This window comes from Chionomys nivalis, chromosome 17, assembly GCF_950005125.1.
Source record: "Chionomys nivalis chromosome 17, mChiNiv1.1, whole genome shotgun sequence".
Lineage (NCBI taxonomy): Eukaryota > Metazoa > Chordata > Mammalia > Rodentia > Cricetidae > Chionomys > Chionomys nivalis.
Window position 1 is genome coordinate 41,216,095 of NC_080102.1, and position 17,672 is coordinate 41,233,766.

General features: G+C 49.3%; 1 protein-coding gene across 2 annotated transcripts in view; it reads left to right on the plus strand.

Moving 5' to 3' along the window:
* Parvb (parvin beta) overlaps positions 1–17,672 on the plus strand; it is an 81,715-nt gene that overhangs the window by 5,437 nt on the left and 58,606 nt on the right. The window contains exon 1 of one of the 2 annotated variants that reach the window (XM_057792456.1): positions 17,525–17,549. The exons of the other annotated variant lie outside the window; for it this stretch is intronic. Within the exon in view, the coding sequence (XP_057648439.1) occupies position 17,549 (1 nt within the window). The 5' untranslated portion in view covers positions 17,525–17,548. Of the gene's footprint in view, positions 1–17,524; positions 17,550–17,672 lie in introns of those variants that run through there. 2 annotated transcript variants of the gene reach the window in all.

The window sequence follows — 17,672 nt, forward strand, 5'->3', positions numbered from 1 at the left end:
TGGGTACTGGGGATGGAAGCCAAGGCTGTGAACATGCTGAGCTCTTGCGGTACCACGGAGCTGAGCCTCATCCCTTTGCTTCCCTACATAGTAAGCAGGTCATCTTGCTGGAGGAGGCAGCTCCTTGTCCAGGAAGAAAGGTCCAGTTTGGTGGTCTGGGGTCTCAGCTCCTGTGTCCTCAGTCACTCTCCAGCCTCCCCATCTCTGAGCTGAGGTCCCCAGTATGCAGCCAGCTGTCTGTCACCTTTTTCTCTGATGCTTCCAGATCCAGGAGCGACAATTCCCCTGGGACTTGGAGAATCTCTCTGAGAGGACATGAGGGGAGCTGCATGTGGCCTCATCAGGTTTCTCGTCATTGTTTTTCTGGTCATAAAATTAAGTCCAGGTCTTCCTCCAAGGGTTCTTGTGTATTCCATGGTCCCCGGGTGTACCCCCATCTCCAGCATGTGCTTTTCTTGGCGGCTTCCTGAGATCTCTTGGAAACCAGCTTCTGCAGAGCAAGAGATGCCTCTTGGCCCTGAGAACGGTGCCTCTTTCAGCCTCTACCTTTCTGAGCTAGGCTTTCTCTTCTCTTCTAACTCCGTGAGTCTCCCACAGTGCAGTCATGGTTTCTTCAGAAGGATCCGGTCAACCATCCACCCAAACCAACGAGCCTTGGAGGCGCTCTGCTTTCAATTCCCATCTCACCTCTGTGGAATTAGTGTTTACCGAACACTCCAAAACTGCTCACCCCGTTGCTCCCGTCCAGTCCTCAGAATAATTAAGGGATGTTTAGACAGTGTAAGTGGGCCAACACCTGCCGTGCTGGTTCTAAAGTGCTCTTTTGATTGATTCTGCCTGGCTGTGGCTGCCCGAGGTCAGCTCCCTGTACCTAGCTATTTTCTTCTCGGCAAATGCGTGATTCATCACAGAAAAATGCACCCGAAGAAGACAGTTTCTTCCCTTTGCATTGGCTGTGGGCTTTGCTTTTTAGGAAAATAAACGCCTAATGAGCACGTTTGGGCTGGAAAACATCCCAGTCATATGAAGTGGAATATAAACTCGAGTTGGCTTGATGGTGTTAGTCTTGTCTACGCTAATGGCTGTTGGGGTAAGAGAGTGCAGACATGAGCAATCCATTGCAGGCTTCTGCATCATTAATTCTCAGTAACACATATTCCAAAGTGGGTCTTCTGGTTAGGGATAAATACAGACTGAGGAGGAATTTGCATCTAGAGCACGTAGCACCAGCCCTGGCCAAGAGTGCTTGTTTCGTGGGGACCCACACACCCCCCATTTATGTGTTGGCTGTGGGATCTCGCCTCCATGCTTATGTCATTGAATGGAGGCAGATGGATGCCAGGGTTGTGCAGCTCAGCTGGTTCTAGTTGGTCTGTAGTGATGCAGCTTGTTGGGCATCAAGGGCAGTATTGTGGGGGTGCACAATACAGGTGCTTACCACCTGTCTGGGAGATTTCCTCTCTACCAGTCTCAGTGTCTGCCATCCTGAAGCCAGAGCAGTATCTTCCATAGGATTTGAGGAAGGGGACGATAAGCCTTGTTAGCACAGGGTGGCTGCTAAGCTGTGTCACTTAATAATGAGTGCTGGCAAGTGGCCCTTTCGGTCTGGTGGTAGAGCAAGGGGCCGTGTGGGTTTCGGCTTCCGAACAAACTTAGTTCTATTGCAGACTTCTGAGGGTGTGTCGGAGCCTGGGAGAAACGGGGCTGGGAACCAAGTGCCTCCCCACCTGTGTGAATAGCCTCGCCGGAACAGAAACCTTTTCTGGGGCTCCCACCTTTGCAGCGACTCTGACTGCGCTATCCTGGTCCTTCTGAGCTCTACCTGGCAGCTGGCTGGATGCCAGGACAACTGGAGAAGTCTCTGCCTAGAGGAGTGTTGGGGCCCTAACTTTGTTCTAGCTGCATTCCTGTTGCTCTGGTAAACACCCTGACAGACACAATACACGGATCCAGTCACAGCCGCGGGTTGTGGCCGTCATTGCTGGGAAGTCAAGGAAGGGACTGGAAGCAGCTCTAGCCACACCCAGATAACAACAGAGAGAGAATGCTAGTGGGCTTAGTCCTCGGCCCTCAAAGACTCTGAGCCAGGGAATGGTACTGCCCACTCTGAGGCTGAGTCCTCCTACATCAATTAAGGCGACCAAGACTATCCCCTACGGTAGTGGTTCTCAGCCTTTGAATGCTGCAACAGTTCCTTACGTTGTGGGGGACCTTTAACCGTGTAATTATTTCATTGCTACTTCATAACTGTAATTTTGCTACTGTTATGAATCACAATGTAATACCTGTGTTTTCTGATGATCTTAGGTGACCTCTGTGAAAGGTTCTTTCAACCCCAAGGGGTCACGACCCACAGGTGGTGAAACACTGCTCTGCAGGCATAGAGCGGCCTGTGCCGCTGGCTCCGCGGTTAAGAGCACAGGCTGCTCTTTCGGAGGACTGGGTTTGATTCTCTTCACTCTCACAGTAGCTCATAACCATCTGTAACACCAGTTCCAGAGGCTCTGACACCCTCTTCTGATATCCCAGGACACCAGGCACACTTAATCCATGCAGGCACTCACTGTCCCCAAACACAGACAGTCCCACACAGACACAGTCACAGGCCAACCTTATCTAGAGACTCCCTCACTGACAATCTAACCGGGCAGTTACAGTGTGTCAAGTTGACAGAGAAAGCTGAACACATTGTCTCCAGTCACTGTGACCGTGAAGCCCTCTCACAGGAGCCTTTGCTCTGCCCCTGTGGTCTGTGCTTCAGGCAGCAAGCCGGCGTAGCGGCAGATACTATGGAATCCTATGCTGGGCCTTTCCAGCGGCTGTCAGCCCAGCCAGAAAGGCCAGGGAGCCTTAGCTGACCACGGTACAGTCATAGCCAAGAGCAGAAAAGGAATGAGTGCCGGCTGAGGTTCATTCTTAGACTTGTGTGTGTGTTGGTTGTTGAGCACAGGGGTCTTCAAGCTTAGAGCTTCTGAAATGCCGACCTTGACTTTGCTGTTTGACCCTTCTTTGCTGGTCAGCCGGCCCACATTCTGCACTCGGGCTTGGCCAGGCAGCACCACCTTGGGAGTTTATTCTTTTTTAAAAAGCGTCACTCTTTATGCTTCTTCTCATTTAAAACCTCACACATCTCAAGAGTCTAGGCTTTAATAGTAAGTTATCGACAAGTTAAAGAGGCCGCAGAGATTTTTATATCTCCTAGTGCTTGTGTGCACCGTGTGCTTAAGTTGAGAGGTTTCTGGAAGCAGCTGTCTAGTTCAGTGACCCAGAGTTTCCTGCTCAATGGCTAAGGCTCGGGTCACTGCAGGGAGTTGGAGCCCCCAGGCCTAGGCTTTGAATACCTGGATGGAGCACCCTCCAAGCTCAGCCTGTGTAGTGTAGGTGACTATTTTAGTGTCAAGGGGACTTGAGGGACATCTGCTCTAAGCTTAATTTGTTGCTGTTCTCCTCTTGCTTTTCTTTTTAACTAACATCATCTTTCAAGGGAGGGATTATAGGGATCCATACTCGTAGTGTGTGTATGTGTGTGTCTCTGTGTGTGCATTTATGTGTAGATGTGTGTATGTTTCTGTGTGTGCATTTATGTATGTATGTGTGCGTATGTGTGTGTCTCTGTGTGTGCATTTATGTATGGGTGTGTGTGTCTGTGTGTGCATTTATGTATAGATGTGTGTGTCTCTGTGTGTGCATTTATGTATGGGTGTGTGTGTATGTGTGTTTCTCTGTATGTGCATTTATGTATGGATGTGTTTATGTGTGTGTGTCTGTGTGTGCATTTATGTATGTATGTGTGCGTATGTGTCTCTCTGTGTGCATTTATGTATGGATGTGTGTTTCTGTGTGTGCATTTATGTATGTATGTGTGTGTCTCTCTGTGTGCATTTATGTATGGATGTGTGTGTTTCTGTGTGTGCATTTATGTATGGATATGTGTGCATTATGTATGGATGTGTGTATATGTATGTGTCTCTGTGTGTGCATTTATGTATGGGTGTGTGTGTATGCGTGTTTCTCTGTATGCGCATTTATGTATGGATGTGTGTCTCTGTGTGCATTTATGTATGGATGTGTGTATGTGTGTGTCTTTGTGTGTGCATTTATGTATGGATGTGTGTGTCTCTGTGTGTGCATTTATGTATGGATGTGTGTGCATGTCTGTCTTTGTCTTTGTGTGTGCATTTATGTATTAATGTGTGTGTATGTGTGTGTCTTTATGTGTGCATTTATGTATGGATGTGTCTCTGTGTGTTGTCAGGCTTGTTAGCAGTCACCTCTACCTGCTGAGCCCTCTCATTGGCCCTTCCTCCCCCCTTACCCCATTTCCTTTTTCTTCTTTTTCTTCTTTATTTTTTCACCACTGGGGATCGAACCCAGGACCTCTCACATGCTAGGCAAGTGTCCTGCCACTGCACTGTCCCCAGGCCCACAGGTTCTTGTTGGAGGAGAGTGGGAGGGCAGCCAGAGAGGGAGCTACCGAGGGAAGCAGAACTGAGGATTTGCAGTGCTGTGGGTGTGGGTGTGGGGGGCTGCAGAAGCTGGAACACTACATGGAGCTTCTCCCGAGGGCTTTAGCCCTGAAGACAGCTTGGGTTTAGACTTATGACATCCAGGGATTCCAGGGTCACATGTCTGTGTGGTTTTAAGTCTTTATCTCTGATTTTCTCAACACAGTCATTGGACACCAATGACTGCTGCCTGGATCTAGAGATTACAGAGGGGGAAAATGCCAGCCTTGGCCTCCTGCAGAGGGTCAGGGGGTCTTTATGTGTTTCCATAGCTTGTGGATTTTACATAAGGCCTTGGGGGGGAGGGGTCACATGAGCCACACAGGTGCCAACATCTTTCTGTTAGCATGTCATCCTCAGTCAGCCCATTGCCACCCCTCGTGTTTTAGGGTTTCTATTGCTGTGAAGAGACACTATGACCACAGCAACTCTTATAAAGAAAGCATTTAATTGGGGATGGCTTACAGTTCAGCGGTTAGTCCATTAATGTCATGGCAAGAATCATGGTAGCAAGCTGGCAGACTTGGTGCTGGAGGAGTATCTGAGAGTTCTACCCCTTGATCTGCAGGCAGCAGGAAGAGACTGTCACACTAGGCCTGGATTGAGCATCTGAGACCTCAAAGCCAGTTCCCAGGAACATACTCCTAATAGTGCCATTCCTTATGAGCCTATAGGGGGCATTTTCTTTCAATTTACCACACCTTCCCCACTCTGCCCATTGGACAGAGAAGAAATGCCAGAGGTGAGGAAAAGGCTGGTCATTGGATGGAGGCAATAACAATACAATGGGACCATCCAGCATGGCGCATTTGGGCAGCCCTTTCCCATGGGAAGGCTTGAATGAGGAGCCAGCAGGGACTGGAGCTGGGTACCCAGGGCTCATGTCTGTCATCTCTTTCCCAGGGTAACTTGGTCCAGGTGTGGGCTTCTACAGAGATGGGATGGGAACACGTACCTCTCTTGGGGACAGCAAGGACACTTTCTAACTTCCTGTGTGGCTGTTTGAAAGCCTTTTGCCAGGGGGAGAGTGTTGTCCTGAAATGTATGCAGGAGACATGTTATTAGTATAATGAGATTTTAATGATTTGAGATTTTGTTGGAGCAGCACACACAGAATTTTAATCTTATTGTATGCAGCTGCTGGTGTTTTTGTTTTATTTGTTTGCTTGGGCCTCATTGCAAGGATGCATTTCTACAATTATTTAGTTTGCTCTCATAGAAATCTGATTTTATGCCACTCTTAATGTTCTCGTTGAGAGACTCTTTTGGTAGAAGAAGAATATATACATATATTTTAAAAAATTATATATAAATACCATGTATAACAATATAATATATTAATTACAGTATAATTATATTATAAATACATATTAATACCCTACAGTCAAGTATTAATGTATAATATATAATTATATATGTTTATATTATACACATATAAAATAACATGCATAAATAACTATATCTATAGTTTTTAAAGCTGGGAGCTGGCTCGATCAGAACTGGAATGTGAACATAGGGTTTCCATTTGTATTCCTTATTCATAATAACCATAGAATAGAAACAATCCCAGGGTCATTAACTGATAATGGGGAGGAAGAAGGTGATACATCCACAAGATGGAATAGTCTACAGCAGTGAAAAGGGAAGGAACATTGGTATATGCTGCAACATGGGTGAATCTGGAATACGCTGAGAATCCATTCACAAAAGGACAAATATTATGGGATGGAAAATACAGAGTAGGCAAATTAATAGAGCCTTGGAGGCTGGGGGCTAGGGAATGAGTGCTTTGAGTGCTTGTGGGTGAGGAGAATGTTTTTAAGTTGATGGTGGTGGTGGTCACACACTCAGAATATTCTAAAAGTCGCTGACTTGTGTCCCTAAGTAGGGAAATTATACAGAGTTGAATCTGTCCCAGTTGAGCTAATAAAATGCAGACTGTGCAGAGACATGAAGTTCTGGCTTGCTAGCATCTTCCTCCAGGGGTGTGTGTGTGCACGTGTGTGTGCGCCTGTGTCGGCACGTGTTCTGAGGTCAACCTCAGGTGGTGTCCCTCAGGTGCCATGCACTATTTTCAGAGACAGGGTTCCCCCGGAATTCAGTGATTCTGCTAGGCTGGGCCAGCAAGTCCTTCTGTTGCCCACCCCCCTGACCCCCTTCACTCCTCCTTCCCCACCTCCATCCCCCAGGCTGGGATAACAGACTTGCACCATCACGCCCATGACTGGAGTCTGGGGTTGGTGTTGTCCAGTTGGTTGTGTTCATCTGGTGTGAGACTGAGCACATGTGATCTCCACATTGGAATCTCAGAACAGGAAAACCCCAGATGTGATGTCCTCTTCCTGACCCTGTGTTGGTGGTCAGAACCCACAGACCCAGCACACGATCAAATAAATGTTCACAGTGGCTGCTACACTCGCCCACTGCTGGCCTCTCTCTAGAGCTCATGAGAGAGCCCGGCTAGGCCAGCACCAACCAGTCCCTGGGCTGCATCTCCAATTTTTTTCCTTCCTTCCTTCCTTCCTTCCTTCCTTCCTTCCTTCCTTCCTTCCTTCCTTCCTTCCTTCCTTCCTTCCTTCCTTCCTTCCTCCTTCCCTTCTTCCCTCCCTCCTCCTCTCTCTTCCTTCCTTCCTTCCTTCCTTCCTTCCTTCCTTCCTTCCTTCCTTCCTTCCTTCCTTTCTTCCTTCCTTCCTTTCTTCTTTTCTTCCTTTCATTAGATGGGATCTCCTAGTGTCGACTTGGCTGGCCTGGAACTCACTAAATAGAACAGAATGGCCTCACATTCATAGAAAACCAGCTGCCTCTGCCTTCCTATGGAAGAGCAGCCAGCGCGCTCAGCTGTGGAGCCTTCTCATCGCTCCAGCCCCTGCCTGCTGTGGGGTTTTTTTGGGGGTGGGGTGAGGTCAATGGAGCCTTTCTTGTTCTTGGTGACCTCAACCTAGGGAGCTCGGTGCTAGACAATGATGGTCACCAAATTTGACACAGGTCGGTAGTGTCCTGATTTGCTGTTTGGTGTTCAGAGTAAAATAAGCAGGGTCAAGGAGTGGTCACCATGAAAGAAGATGTATTAGCCGGGCGGTGGTGGCGCACGCCTTTAATCCCAGCACTTGGGAGGCAGAGGCAGGCAGATCTCTGTGAGTTCGAGACCAGCCTGGTCTACAAGAGCTAGTCCCAGGACAGGCTCCAAAACCACAGAGAAACCCTGTCTCAAAAAACCAAAAAACCAAAAAAAAATAAATAAATAAATAAAAAAGAAGATGTATTAAAGGGAGGAGACGCCCCGAGTGGAAGGGGCTCCTAGGGAAGAAACGCCCAGGCACTGCCTGGCCCATGGCTTTGAAGGATTCACTGCAGGAGTTGGTTGGAATCAGTATATTATTTATTGAGACTGATCAGAGTCCACATGTCCTTTGCATGCTCCCCAAGTCCAATAGGAGAAGCACCCATAGGAGATGGGGGTCACAGGTGTGCTATGTGACTCATGATTTCTCATGGACCATTGGCCTTCACTTCCAGTGGGATGCAGACTCTATCTAAACAGAAGTCCAGCCATTCACTACTTGGAGAGAACTAATGATGTGTTGGGGGGTTCTCAGGAATCCTAAGCGCCTGCCTGCCCCGTACCCATCCTCACCACTTCCTATCATGGGAACCCAGCCGCCAGGCCACACTTGCGCTCTGAGTACTATGTTGCCTTCCTCAGCCTGAAATGAGTCCCATTTTATGAACAGGGAGACTGAGGCCTTCAGAGAGGTGAGAAGCCCAGTCTCTTGCTGGAGGTCTCACAGAGTCTTTTCTCCACGGGAGACTTCTGTGAGGTGTCAGATGTGATAGTAACTAAATGAAAGTCTGAACAGCCATGACCTTGGCCTTGACGGATACTCAGCCTCTGAGCCCCTTCTCCATGGAAGGTGCTAGGCAAAGATGGAAGCCCGTTTCTCAGGTTTAGCTTCTGTCTAATTGGCTATGGCTCCAGCGCCACACTTCTGAGGGGGAGGCTGAGAACTGAACAGAGGGCTTCACGCGGGCTGCCCAAGCACCGAGACCCTGGGCCGTGCGCCCGCCCCGTGGGTTAAGCTTTTTAACAACAGGCATAAAAATATCCAGCAAGTGACCGCGGCGGAGGCCACGCAGAGTAAGCAGTGGTGAGGTCGATGGGAGATATTGGATTCCTCCAGTTGTAAAGAGCCCTTCGAGGCCGCGTGCCCGCACAGTAGCCCTGTTTACCGGTTATTATTTTCCTAGTGTCCGAGTCATCTAATTTTAAACACCATTACAGAGTGCGTTGTAGAGAGCCCTAGGGGCCCACAACAGCCCCAGAGAAGAAACTGGAAATCAAACTCAAAGTGGCACCTTGTTCCTGTGAGCGGAGGCAGGTGGCTGCCTGGGAGGGGCTCCTCAGGGGCTTAACCATCTGCTGTGCAGGACGGCTTTTTTTTTCTACACTAGGGATTGAACCCAAGTTCTACTGCATTGTCAGATGAGCCCTGTGCCACGGAGCTGGCTGCCTCCCACTGTTTTGAGACAGGGTCTCACCATGTAGCCCAGGCTTTCCTTGAATGTCCCTGTCCTCCTGCCTCGGGCTCCTGCATGCTGAGATTATTGGTGTCTGTGCCCACCGAGCTGAGGGAGCGGGCAGAGCACTCAGGAATTCAGTCTTCCCATCTGTCCACGAAGAGCCAGCCTTGGGCTCATTGGACCTTTGAGTGCTATTTCATGTGTTTTGACCTCTCAGGTGCACACAAGGCCCCTGGAATCTGCCTGCTTCTGAATCCCCTGTCTCTCGATGTCTGTAGCTATGCAATGGCTCTGGCCATGGTGGGGTTGGTTAATCAAGAGGTGATCTCAAGGCCACCTTGTGTCTTCCTTCTTAAATTTATACTGTTGTAGGCATTGGCCTGTGTCTTTGAGCTCAGGTTCCTTTACTTCTCAGTCTTTATCTACTCCTGGGGTCTTCTGTAAAGGGTGCAGTTAATTGGTATTTCATCTTCAGAAGGCAAGCTGGCTCTGTTGCACTGAACCGTGCAGTGGCAACCATAGGTGGTGTGGAAACAAATGAGTCTAGCTCTGTTCCAATAAAGCTTTATTGACAAACACTTGCCGAGGGCCAGCTGCCCTGAACTGTCAGCTGCTGAGTCTTGATCTGTGCCACAGTTTTGATGCCATAGATCAGAGGCATGATTTAGTCCTCTCTCTTTTTTCATTGTGTATGTGTGTCCATGTGTCCATGAGTCTGGATGTGTGTATCTGTGTATGCGTTTCTTTCTCTCTCTTGATCTCTCTATCTCTATGAGTCTTTCTCTGTGTGTGTTTGATGTACTTGCCTGTGTGTGGCCAGAGATCAACTTCAGTTATCCTCCTCAACTGCTTTCAAATAAATGAACATTATTTATTTATTTGCTCTTATTTTTAAGTGTATGAGTATATTGCCTGCATATATGTCTTTACACCACATGTGTGGTTGGTCCTCATGGAGGTCAGAAAAATGTATCTGATCCCCTGGGACTGAAGCTACAGGTGGCTGTTAACAGCCGTGTGGGTGTCTGGAGTCAGACCTGGGTCCTCTGGAAGAGCACTCCGTGCTCTTAACTACTGGGCCAACCCTCCAGGTTATTTTTGAGACAATCTTTCCCTGAATCTGGGGCTGGATATTTTGGTAAGGCTGGCTAGCCAGGAAACCCCAGTATCTACCCCTCCCCGCCCCTAGCACCGAGGTTGTGTGTGAGCCTCCACACCCAGCTTTTATGTGGGTACTGGAGACCCGAGCTCAGCTTTGCATGCTGACAACAAGCCTTGTACCAACTGAACATCCTCCCCCAGCTTGGGTACTTTCTGTGTACTGTCTTCAGTAGTTTCAGGGCCTCTGTGTAAGCTACCTGCTACAAGCATGGTAAGTATTATCTGTGGTCTTAGAAGTTCAAAAAGTGCAGGGCTGGGGGAGGGGGCACACAACTCGGTGGGTAAAATGCTGGCATGCAAGTCAAGAGGATCCGAGTTCCATCTCTAGCATCCATGTAAAAGCCAGGCACCGCTGTGGTACTTAATTCTAGCTTCATCTCTTCTTGATCTAGTATTTAAAAAGAAGTTCTGGCTGGGCAGCGGTAGCGCACGCCTTTAATCCCAGCATTCAGGAGGCAGAGGCAGATGGAACTCTGTGGGTTCGAGACCAACCTGGACTACAGAACGAGTTCCAGGACAGCCAGGACTACACAGAGAAACCCTGTCTTAAAAAATAAACCAAACAAACAAACAAATAGAAGTTCTGACAACCTCATTCCCACCTTACTCTTTCTTCTTTAAAGGCCTCATGTACTCCAGCCTGGTGGGTCAGTGATCTCACCCCTTCCCCCATTGCTTGTGGTTTTGTTTGTTTGTTGTGCTTTGAGGTAGCTTCACCACATAGCCCAGGCTGGCCTTGAACTCACGACCCTTTCACTTCTGCCTCAGAATGTTTTGGTCAGAGGCTTGCCCCTACTACACCAATATCTCTTTTCACTTCTTTTCCTCCTGTTTCGACACAGCAGACATGCCTAGTTTCCAAGTGTGTGGTTCTATTATGAGAAAATTAAACACATTTAAGAGCAAATTAAATTAGAGGATTTGTGATCATTAGCTAAGTAAATTATTTATTTTTTTACAGTAATGAGCCAGGCAGGGTACAGCATGTGGTGGCATGCTCGATAAGTGTTTGTTGGCGAGAGCAATCCTTGCATGAGCCTATCAAGTTACATGGAATGGAATTATTTGCCTCTGAAACTAATGGAAGAGCCGAGGGGCAGTAACAGCTAAAAATAGCCTTTGTGTTTCTAAAACCTCCAAACACAGAGGACTCTATGCTGAATCTTGGCCAAGGGCAAAGTCTGGGGACAGCTGGCACACTGAGCCCCTGTGTCATTCAAAAGACTTTGTGACCTTAGTAGGGGCTGTCCCTTGCAGCCCTGAGGCATTTGCCAGTACTATGAGCACACTGGCGCCTGCAGGGGCCCTCCCTTGGTCACTCATGGAGGGAGCTGGTGGGTAAAACAAACCAAAACCTCGTGATAGTTCAGATAGGGGACAGGGCCATTCAGAACCAAGGCCTGTGTGGTAGAGGTGGGAGGCCAGAGGCCATAGATCCAGGAGCTGGGGTTTGAGTCCTGAGACCATAGGTTTAGGTTCTGGGGAGCCACAGTGGGGTCACACACGTGGTATGAGGTAGGCTCCAGAAAGATGACCCAGAGCCTTGTCTCCCCAGCCTTTCTAGGCAGGCACATTGCTGGAAGCTGGGGCAGGACCTCTCCCAATTTTAGTTGCCTCCTTGATGGGGATTCAAATTCCAGTTAAGTGGAATCTTAAAAATAGTAAGTGTGGCCAATCCCAGTGCCAGAGGCAGCCTGAGCTACACAGCAAGTTCCAAGCCAATCTGATAGACACAGTGAGACCCTGTCTCAGACTCCAACAGCGACAACAGAACCAGCCTCGTGTGGCGAATGTACCCATAATTCCAGCAGAGATAGGAGAACTGAAGAAAGTTCGAGGCCAGCCTGGTCTACAGAGTAAGTTTCAAGCCAGTCTGGGCTATGCAGCAAGGCCTTGTTTCAAAATCCATGGACGTGCAGGCTGTAGAGCTGGCTCAGCGGTGAAGAGCATGCAGTGGCCCTGCAGGGGCCCTGGGCTTGGTTCCCCACACCCTTGTGGGGAGGTTTACAGCCTTCTGTAATTCCAGCTCCAGAGAGATAAGGCCTCTGGTCTCTGCAGGCACTGCTACTCATATGTGCATACATATGTATCCCCGCCCCACATACACATAATTTAAAATAAAACGATTCTTTAGGGAAACCCACAAGAAAGTAACAAGAACATTTTTTTAAAAAATGACAAGACAATATTAGTGCCGTGCTAGCACCCAACACTACCAGCTGGCTTGAAGAGCGGGACTTTACTACACACCCCTTCTGCCAACGACCACAGCCCAGGGTGCCGCAGGACCCTGTCCCAGCCATCCAGGGAGGCTTCCTGTCTCTCCCAGCTACAGCAGTTTCCTGAAGTCCGACGTCTGTGATACATCTTTCCCACATCACATGACATCCTCCCGAGTGCACCCGTGTGCACCTCTGCCTCTGTCTTCTCGTGTTGTTCCCTCTGTGTAGCTGTGGGCCCGCCCTTATCTGCTCTGATCTTGAATCTGTCTTCAAAGACCTTATTTTCAAATCAGTAGATTCTCAGGTCCCAGGGGGCATGAGTTCCAAAGGACAGTGGCTCAACTCAGAGTAACCATGATTCTGTTAGTGACTAAATCTCATCATCATCATCATCATCATCATCATCATCATCATCATCATCATCATCATCATTATTATCACAGCCCCCCCCCCACTCTAATGTAGTCAGGACAATCTCAAACTCACTATAAAACTAAGAACGACCTTGAACCCCTGCTCCTAGCTGCCTCTGTCAAGCCCCTGCTTTATCATCACTGTTCTTACCCTTGTTTTTCCCCCGAGGTGAGGAAATGGCGGGGGGTAGATAGTCAAAACAGCTGCTTGTAACTATCTGGGTCCTGCACCTAGTGGTTTGTTTGAGACTCTTGGGCTCCAAGGGGAGAGAGAGGGGATTTGCCCTTGTTGAATGAGGAAGACCCAGAGGCCCTGTTTGTGTCCACAGTACCCAACCCCAGAAGCTAACTTCCTTCTGCTGTGTTGTTTTGTGTGATGTAATTTCAGCCATGAGATAATTTTTTTTCTCTGACATATGTGCTGTTAAAGGGTTTTCATTGCTAGCCTTGGGGATCTGAAGGAGCCAGCGTGGCACTCGGGTAGCTCTTAGGGGTGCAGGGACACTCCTGGCCCTGAAACTCTGGTATTGCCAGTTGAGTGCTGAGCACCCCACCTTGTGCGTGGATGGCCTCAGCTTAAGAAGGCGCCGCCCGCCCGTGGTGCAGCTTTCCCTGAGAAGTCTCACTAAACTTGTTTGACAGGTGCAGGCTGTATGTCATTAAACACAGGCAAGGCCTGCTGTCATGTGGCTTTAAATAGCGCTTGCCATTCTGCATGTGACATGCTTGCCGAGCAGAGAGGAGCGGTGGGCGTGACATGCCAGGACACATTTTCCTCCTTTCCAGGCCCCCTCTGCTCATCTTGTTGGAAGTTCAGTTCTTCCCTGTATCGTGGGGGCCAGAAGAGTGCTCAGAGATGCATGAAGCCTCTCTAGGACTTCGGGGATGATTGTCACGGAAACCATTAGCCTCAATATCAGAACTGAGAGGACTAATTTTCTTTTTTCCTTGCTTCCTTGCTTCCTTCCTTGCTTCCTTGCTTCCTTCCTTGCTTCCTTCCTTCCTTTCTTCCTTCCTCACTCCCTCCCACTTTTCTTTTTTCTCCCTCCTTTCCTCCCTCTTCCCTCCGCCTTCCTTCTTTTTCTCCCTCCCTCTCTTCCTCCCTCCCTCCTCCCTATTTCATACCAAGCCCAGACTGGCTTTGAACTTGAGACTCCTCTTCCTAAATGCTGAGACCACAGGCACATATCATGGTTCCCTAAAGAATGCCTTCAGCACGTGACCCTTGAGCAGTCAGGCAGGAGAGACCTGGGCTGAGCTGGAAGAGGCCTGTGTGAGGATCGGCTAGCTCAAGTTTCTGTGAGGATTCTAAGAGCACACCATTAACCCTCTGTGAACCAGCTACCTCTGAAGCTCTAGACTTGCACTGGACACGTAACCAGGTTTCACGTGTGCTGCTGTCAAAAGACATCTCCCTGGTGTGTCGAGTCTGTTGAGAGCTTAGAGTGGAGGTGCACATCTGTGATCACATGACTGGGAAGCAGGAGTTTAGAGTTCAAGGTCATCCTTAGCTACACGTTAAATTCAAGCCTTGTTCAACAGGAGACTTGAGACACGTCTCCAAAAACCAAACTCTCTTTCTCCCTCTGTTGGTTTATTACCATGGACCTCACAGATCCCATCTGTCTTTCAACCTGTCTGAGGCTTCTGTGATGGGCTCCTCCATCAGGCCGCTGGCCTGTGTGTCGGGGCTCTGGCAGCTGCTCCAGATGTTATCAACAGTGGTCACCAGCCTGAAACACGATATCACGGTACCACTGGCCTAAATAGACCACCAAATGGGTCCTTTCTCAGAAGTGAGGCTGAAGACAAGGAGGCAGAGGTCGTCCACTTGACCTTAGCGGGCACGTGTACCCCAGGAACTTAGACTTCCCTCTTCATCGAGCTTGTTCCCAAGTGGCCGAGTCAGTACTGTGAGCATGCTTCCAGCTTGTGGATTTGAGCGAGTGGTTTTGTAAACCCAGAACTCAATGGATGATTTGTACAGCATTTGGCTAGTGTGCTGAGAACTGCAGGAGACAGACAGCCACGGCGGAGACAGATGGCCACACGTGGCTCTGTGCCTCTGTTGCTGCTGGCAAGCACGAGAGGATCTCTTAGCATGCCAAGCAGCTCTTTGGGGACACCACTGGGGTGTCCTCTAGTTCACCATGTATCCAGAGAGCATCAGAGCTGAGGGTTGAGACTCAGCCTGCAAGATCACCCCACTTGCACTCCTGGATGTACAAGTACAGGCCGTAGCTGGTGAAGGGGCTGATGGGAAGTGGGATTCCTATGCCCTCCCTGGTTTAGTTCATTTGTGGAACCCTGGGAAACAGTTCCCTTTGTGCTTTGTTTATTAAGACAGCCCAGCAAAGTACCCGTATGAGTAGTGGGTTGAGGAGGTGCGTGGTGAGTCTGAGAGAGTCTGAACATGGGAGCAGCCCTTCTGGAGTGCAGGCAGGCCACTGTCCCAACATGAGGACATGTCTTGTCAACTGGGAAACCCTCCAAACTGTGCTAGGTGAGGGATTTTACAGAGGCGTCACATGAAGGCAGAACAGATGAGGGACTCAGACCCCAGCCCCACCTCTCTCCAGAAGACAGGGGAACTGGTGTTTCTAAGCTTCTCGTGGTGCATTGGTCCTTCTGGCACCAGTCCCCGTGCAGGAACCTCCATAAGCTGCTTCATTAGAACAAAAGGTGCTCCTGTCCCCTGGGGAATGACAAGGCTTTTAGGAACTTGGGTCAGGGGCCCAGGTATAGGCCAAATATTAGGGCTAGAAATGTTTCTAAAAGAAAAAAGAAAAAAAAAAAAGAATTGATAGCAATTTGTTGCTGGGCAGGGTGGCACGTGCCTTTAATTCCGACACTTGGGAGGCAGAGGCAGGCTGATCTCAATGAGTTCGAGGCCAGCCTGGTCTACAAAATGAGTTCATGATAGCAAGACAGCTCTGACTGTTACACAGAAAAACCCTGTCTCAAAAAACCAAAAAGAAAAAGAATCGAGATGATGTTTCTAGACTCTTTGACATGGATCCCAAGGGCCTTAACACACTCCAGTCTTTAGTACCTGGGATCCAACCCACAACCTTGACCTTGTACACACTAGGGACACACTGCACATCGTCCCTCCTGCATTTCTTTGCTGTGTTAATGTCCTCACCACATCAGTAAAACACCTGGTAGGTGGTAGCTTAGGAGGAGAGGTTTATCTGGGCTCATGGTGCAGAGGGATTTTGTCCACGGACAAGGGAACTTTGCACATCTTGGTGGGACTTTCCTCCTGGCCCTGGTGCTGCCTGTCTCAAAGCTGAGCCCTTTAGGGAATACTGACCTCCCTGAGAGGTGGCACCCTCTCTCCTTGCGGAACCTACCTGGGCTGTGAAGCATCTGTGGAACAAGAGAGAGGCTCTGAGTCCGGCTGCCTGCTATAGGCTGACAGGTCAGGAAGACTGATGGAGCGGGAAGATCCCACGGCTGTCACAGCGGTCACCATGACATCAGAGCGCAGCTTATTCCTTCACATCTGGGGAGACACTGTGCAAGCAACCTCTGCTCCGCCAGAGGGATAGAAGAGCAGCGTGCATGCCGTGCACAGGGCACATGCTCCGTGCGGTCATACGTGAGGCCACTATGGTTCCATCGCACTGTACTTTGGTGGCACTGTAATGGATCCACAAAATCTAGGTGTTTTTTTAAGTGTGGTCCTCAGTCTGAAACTTCCCACTAGGGTACGAAGCAACACACTACTGTTGTTATAATTACAACCAATAGCAACCAGAGACCTTCTGAGATGTCAGGTATTATATGAGCTCATTGATCACAGATGGCCTGAGAGGTCCATCGGGGTTCCCATCCCCACTCAACAGATAGCTGCATAGTATGTGGGGTTCAGAGCCCAGGCAGAGTGTCCTGTGGCTACAGAAAAGGGGATATATTGCAGGCAAAGATATAGTGTCCTACTTTGACTTCCTCTTTCGCACTTCCAGTGTCTTCCTTTGCAAAAAAACAGAAGCAAAACAAAACACGTCAGAACTGCTGGTACACGCCAGTAATCCACCCCAGTGCTCTGCAGGCTGAGGCAGGAGAATCAGGAGTTTCAGGCCATTTGGGGATGTATTTAGAGGATCTGTCCCCACAAAACTGAAACACAAAACACACAGTTCTGCCTAGCTTAAGCTGCCGTTGGAATCTGATTTCTGTTGTCGTGGCAACGGGTGACAGGCACTCAGTACCCTTGTGTTTGTTCTTCTGTGTACTTGACAACCAGGAGATACTGCTGCCTGGCCACCCGTGCCTGGCTCGTGTCACCTTCCTCTGGGGATCATAGAAGCTGTCCCTGAGAGATGGCAGGACCCCTACCCTTCCCTACCCTCCAGCCCAGACCCCAGGAGGTAGCTCAGAGTTGGGAATTTCCTGGTCACTTTGCTGCAGAATTTGAAGTCACCCCATGGAGTGGTTGCCCCTCTGCCTTCTCAGTGCCACTGGGGTTAACTGGGGAGTGGCTGTGGAGGGGGATTGTCCCTGTGGTTCCTGAAGTTGCTTCTGATGTGGCCAGTGGCACTATCTTGTCAAACAGCCCTGGCCTCTGTGGCTTCCTCAGGGGCTCCCTGTTTGCAAGTCATGGTGATGTCCCTGTGACCCTTATATGACACACATGCATCTGTCCTGCCTGGACAGTGCTTGTGGCTGCTTGCTTATAGATCTAGAGAGCACTCTGACACCCCCTTGGCCGGACGCTGCTGACAGTGAGTTGTCTCTTTCCCTGCTCAGCCAGCCCCGCTATGGTCCTCTCTGTGGGGGTTGTTTTGCAAGAATGGACCCTTGGCTGTCCTAATCCTGGGAAGGTGGTGGGTGCTGGTGTTACTGAT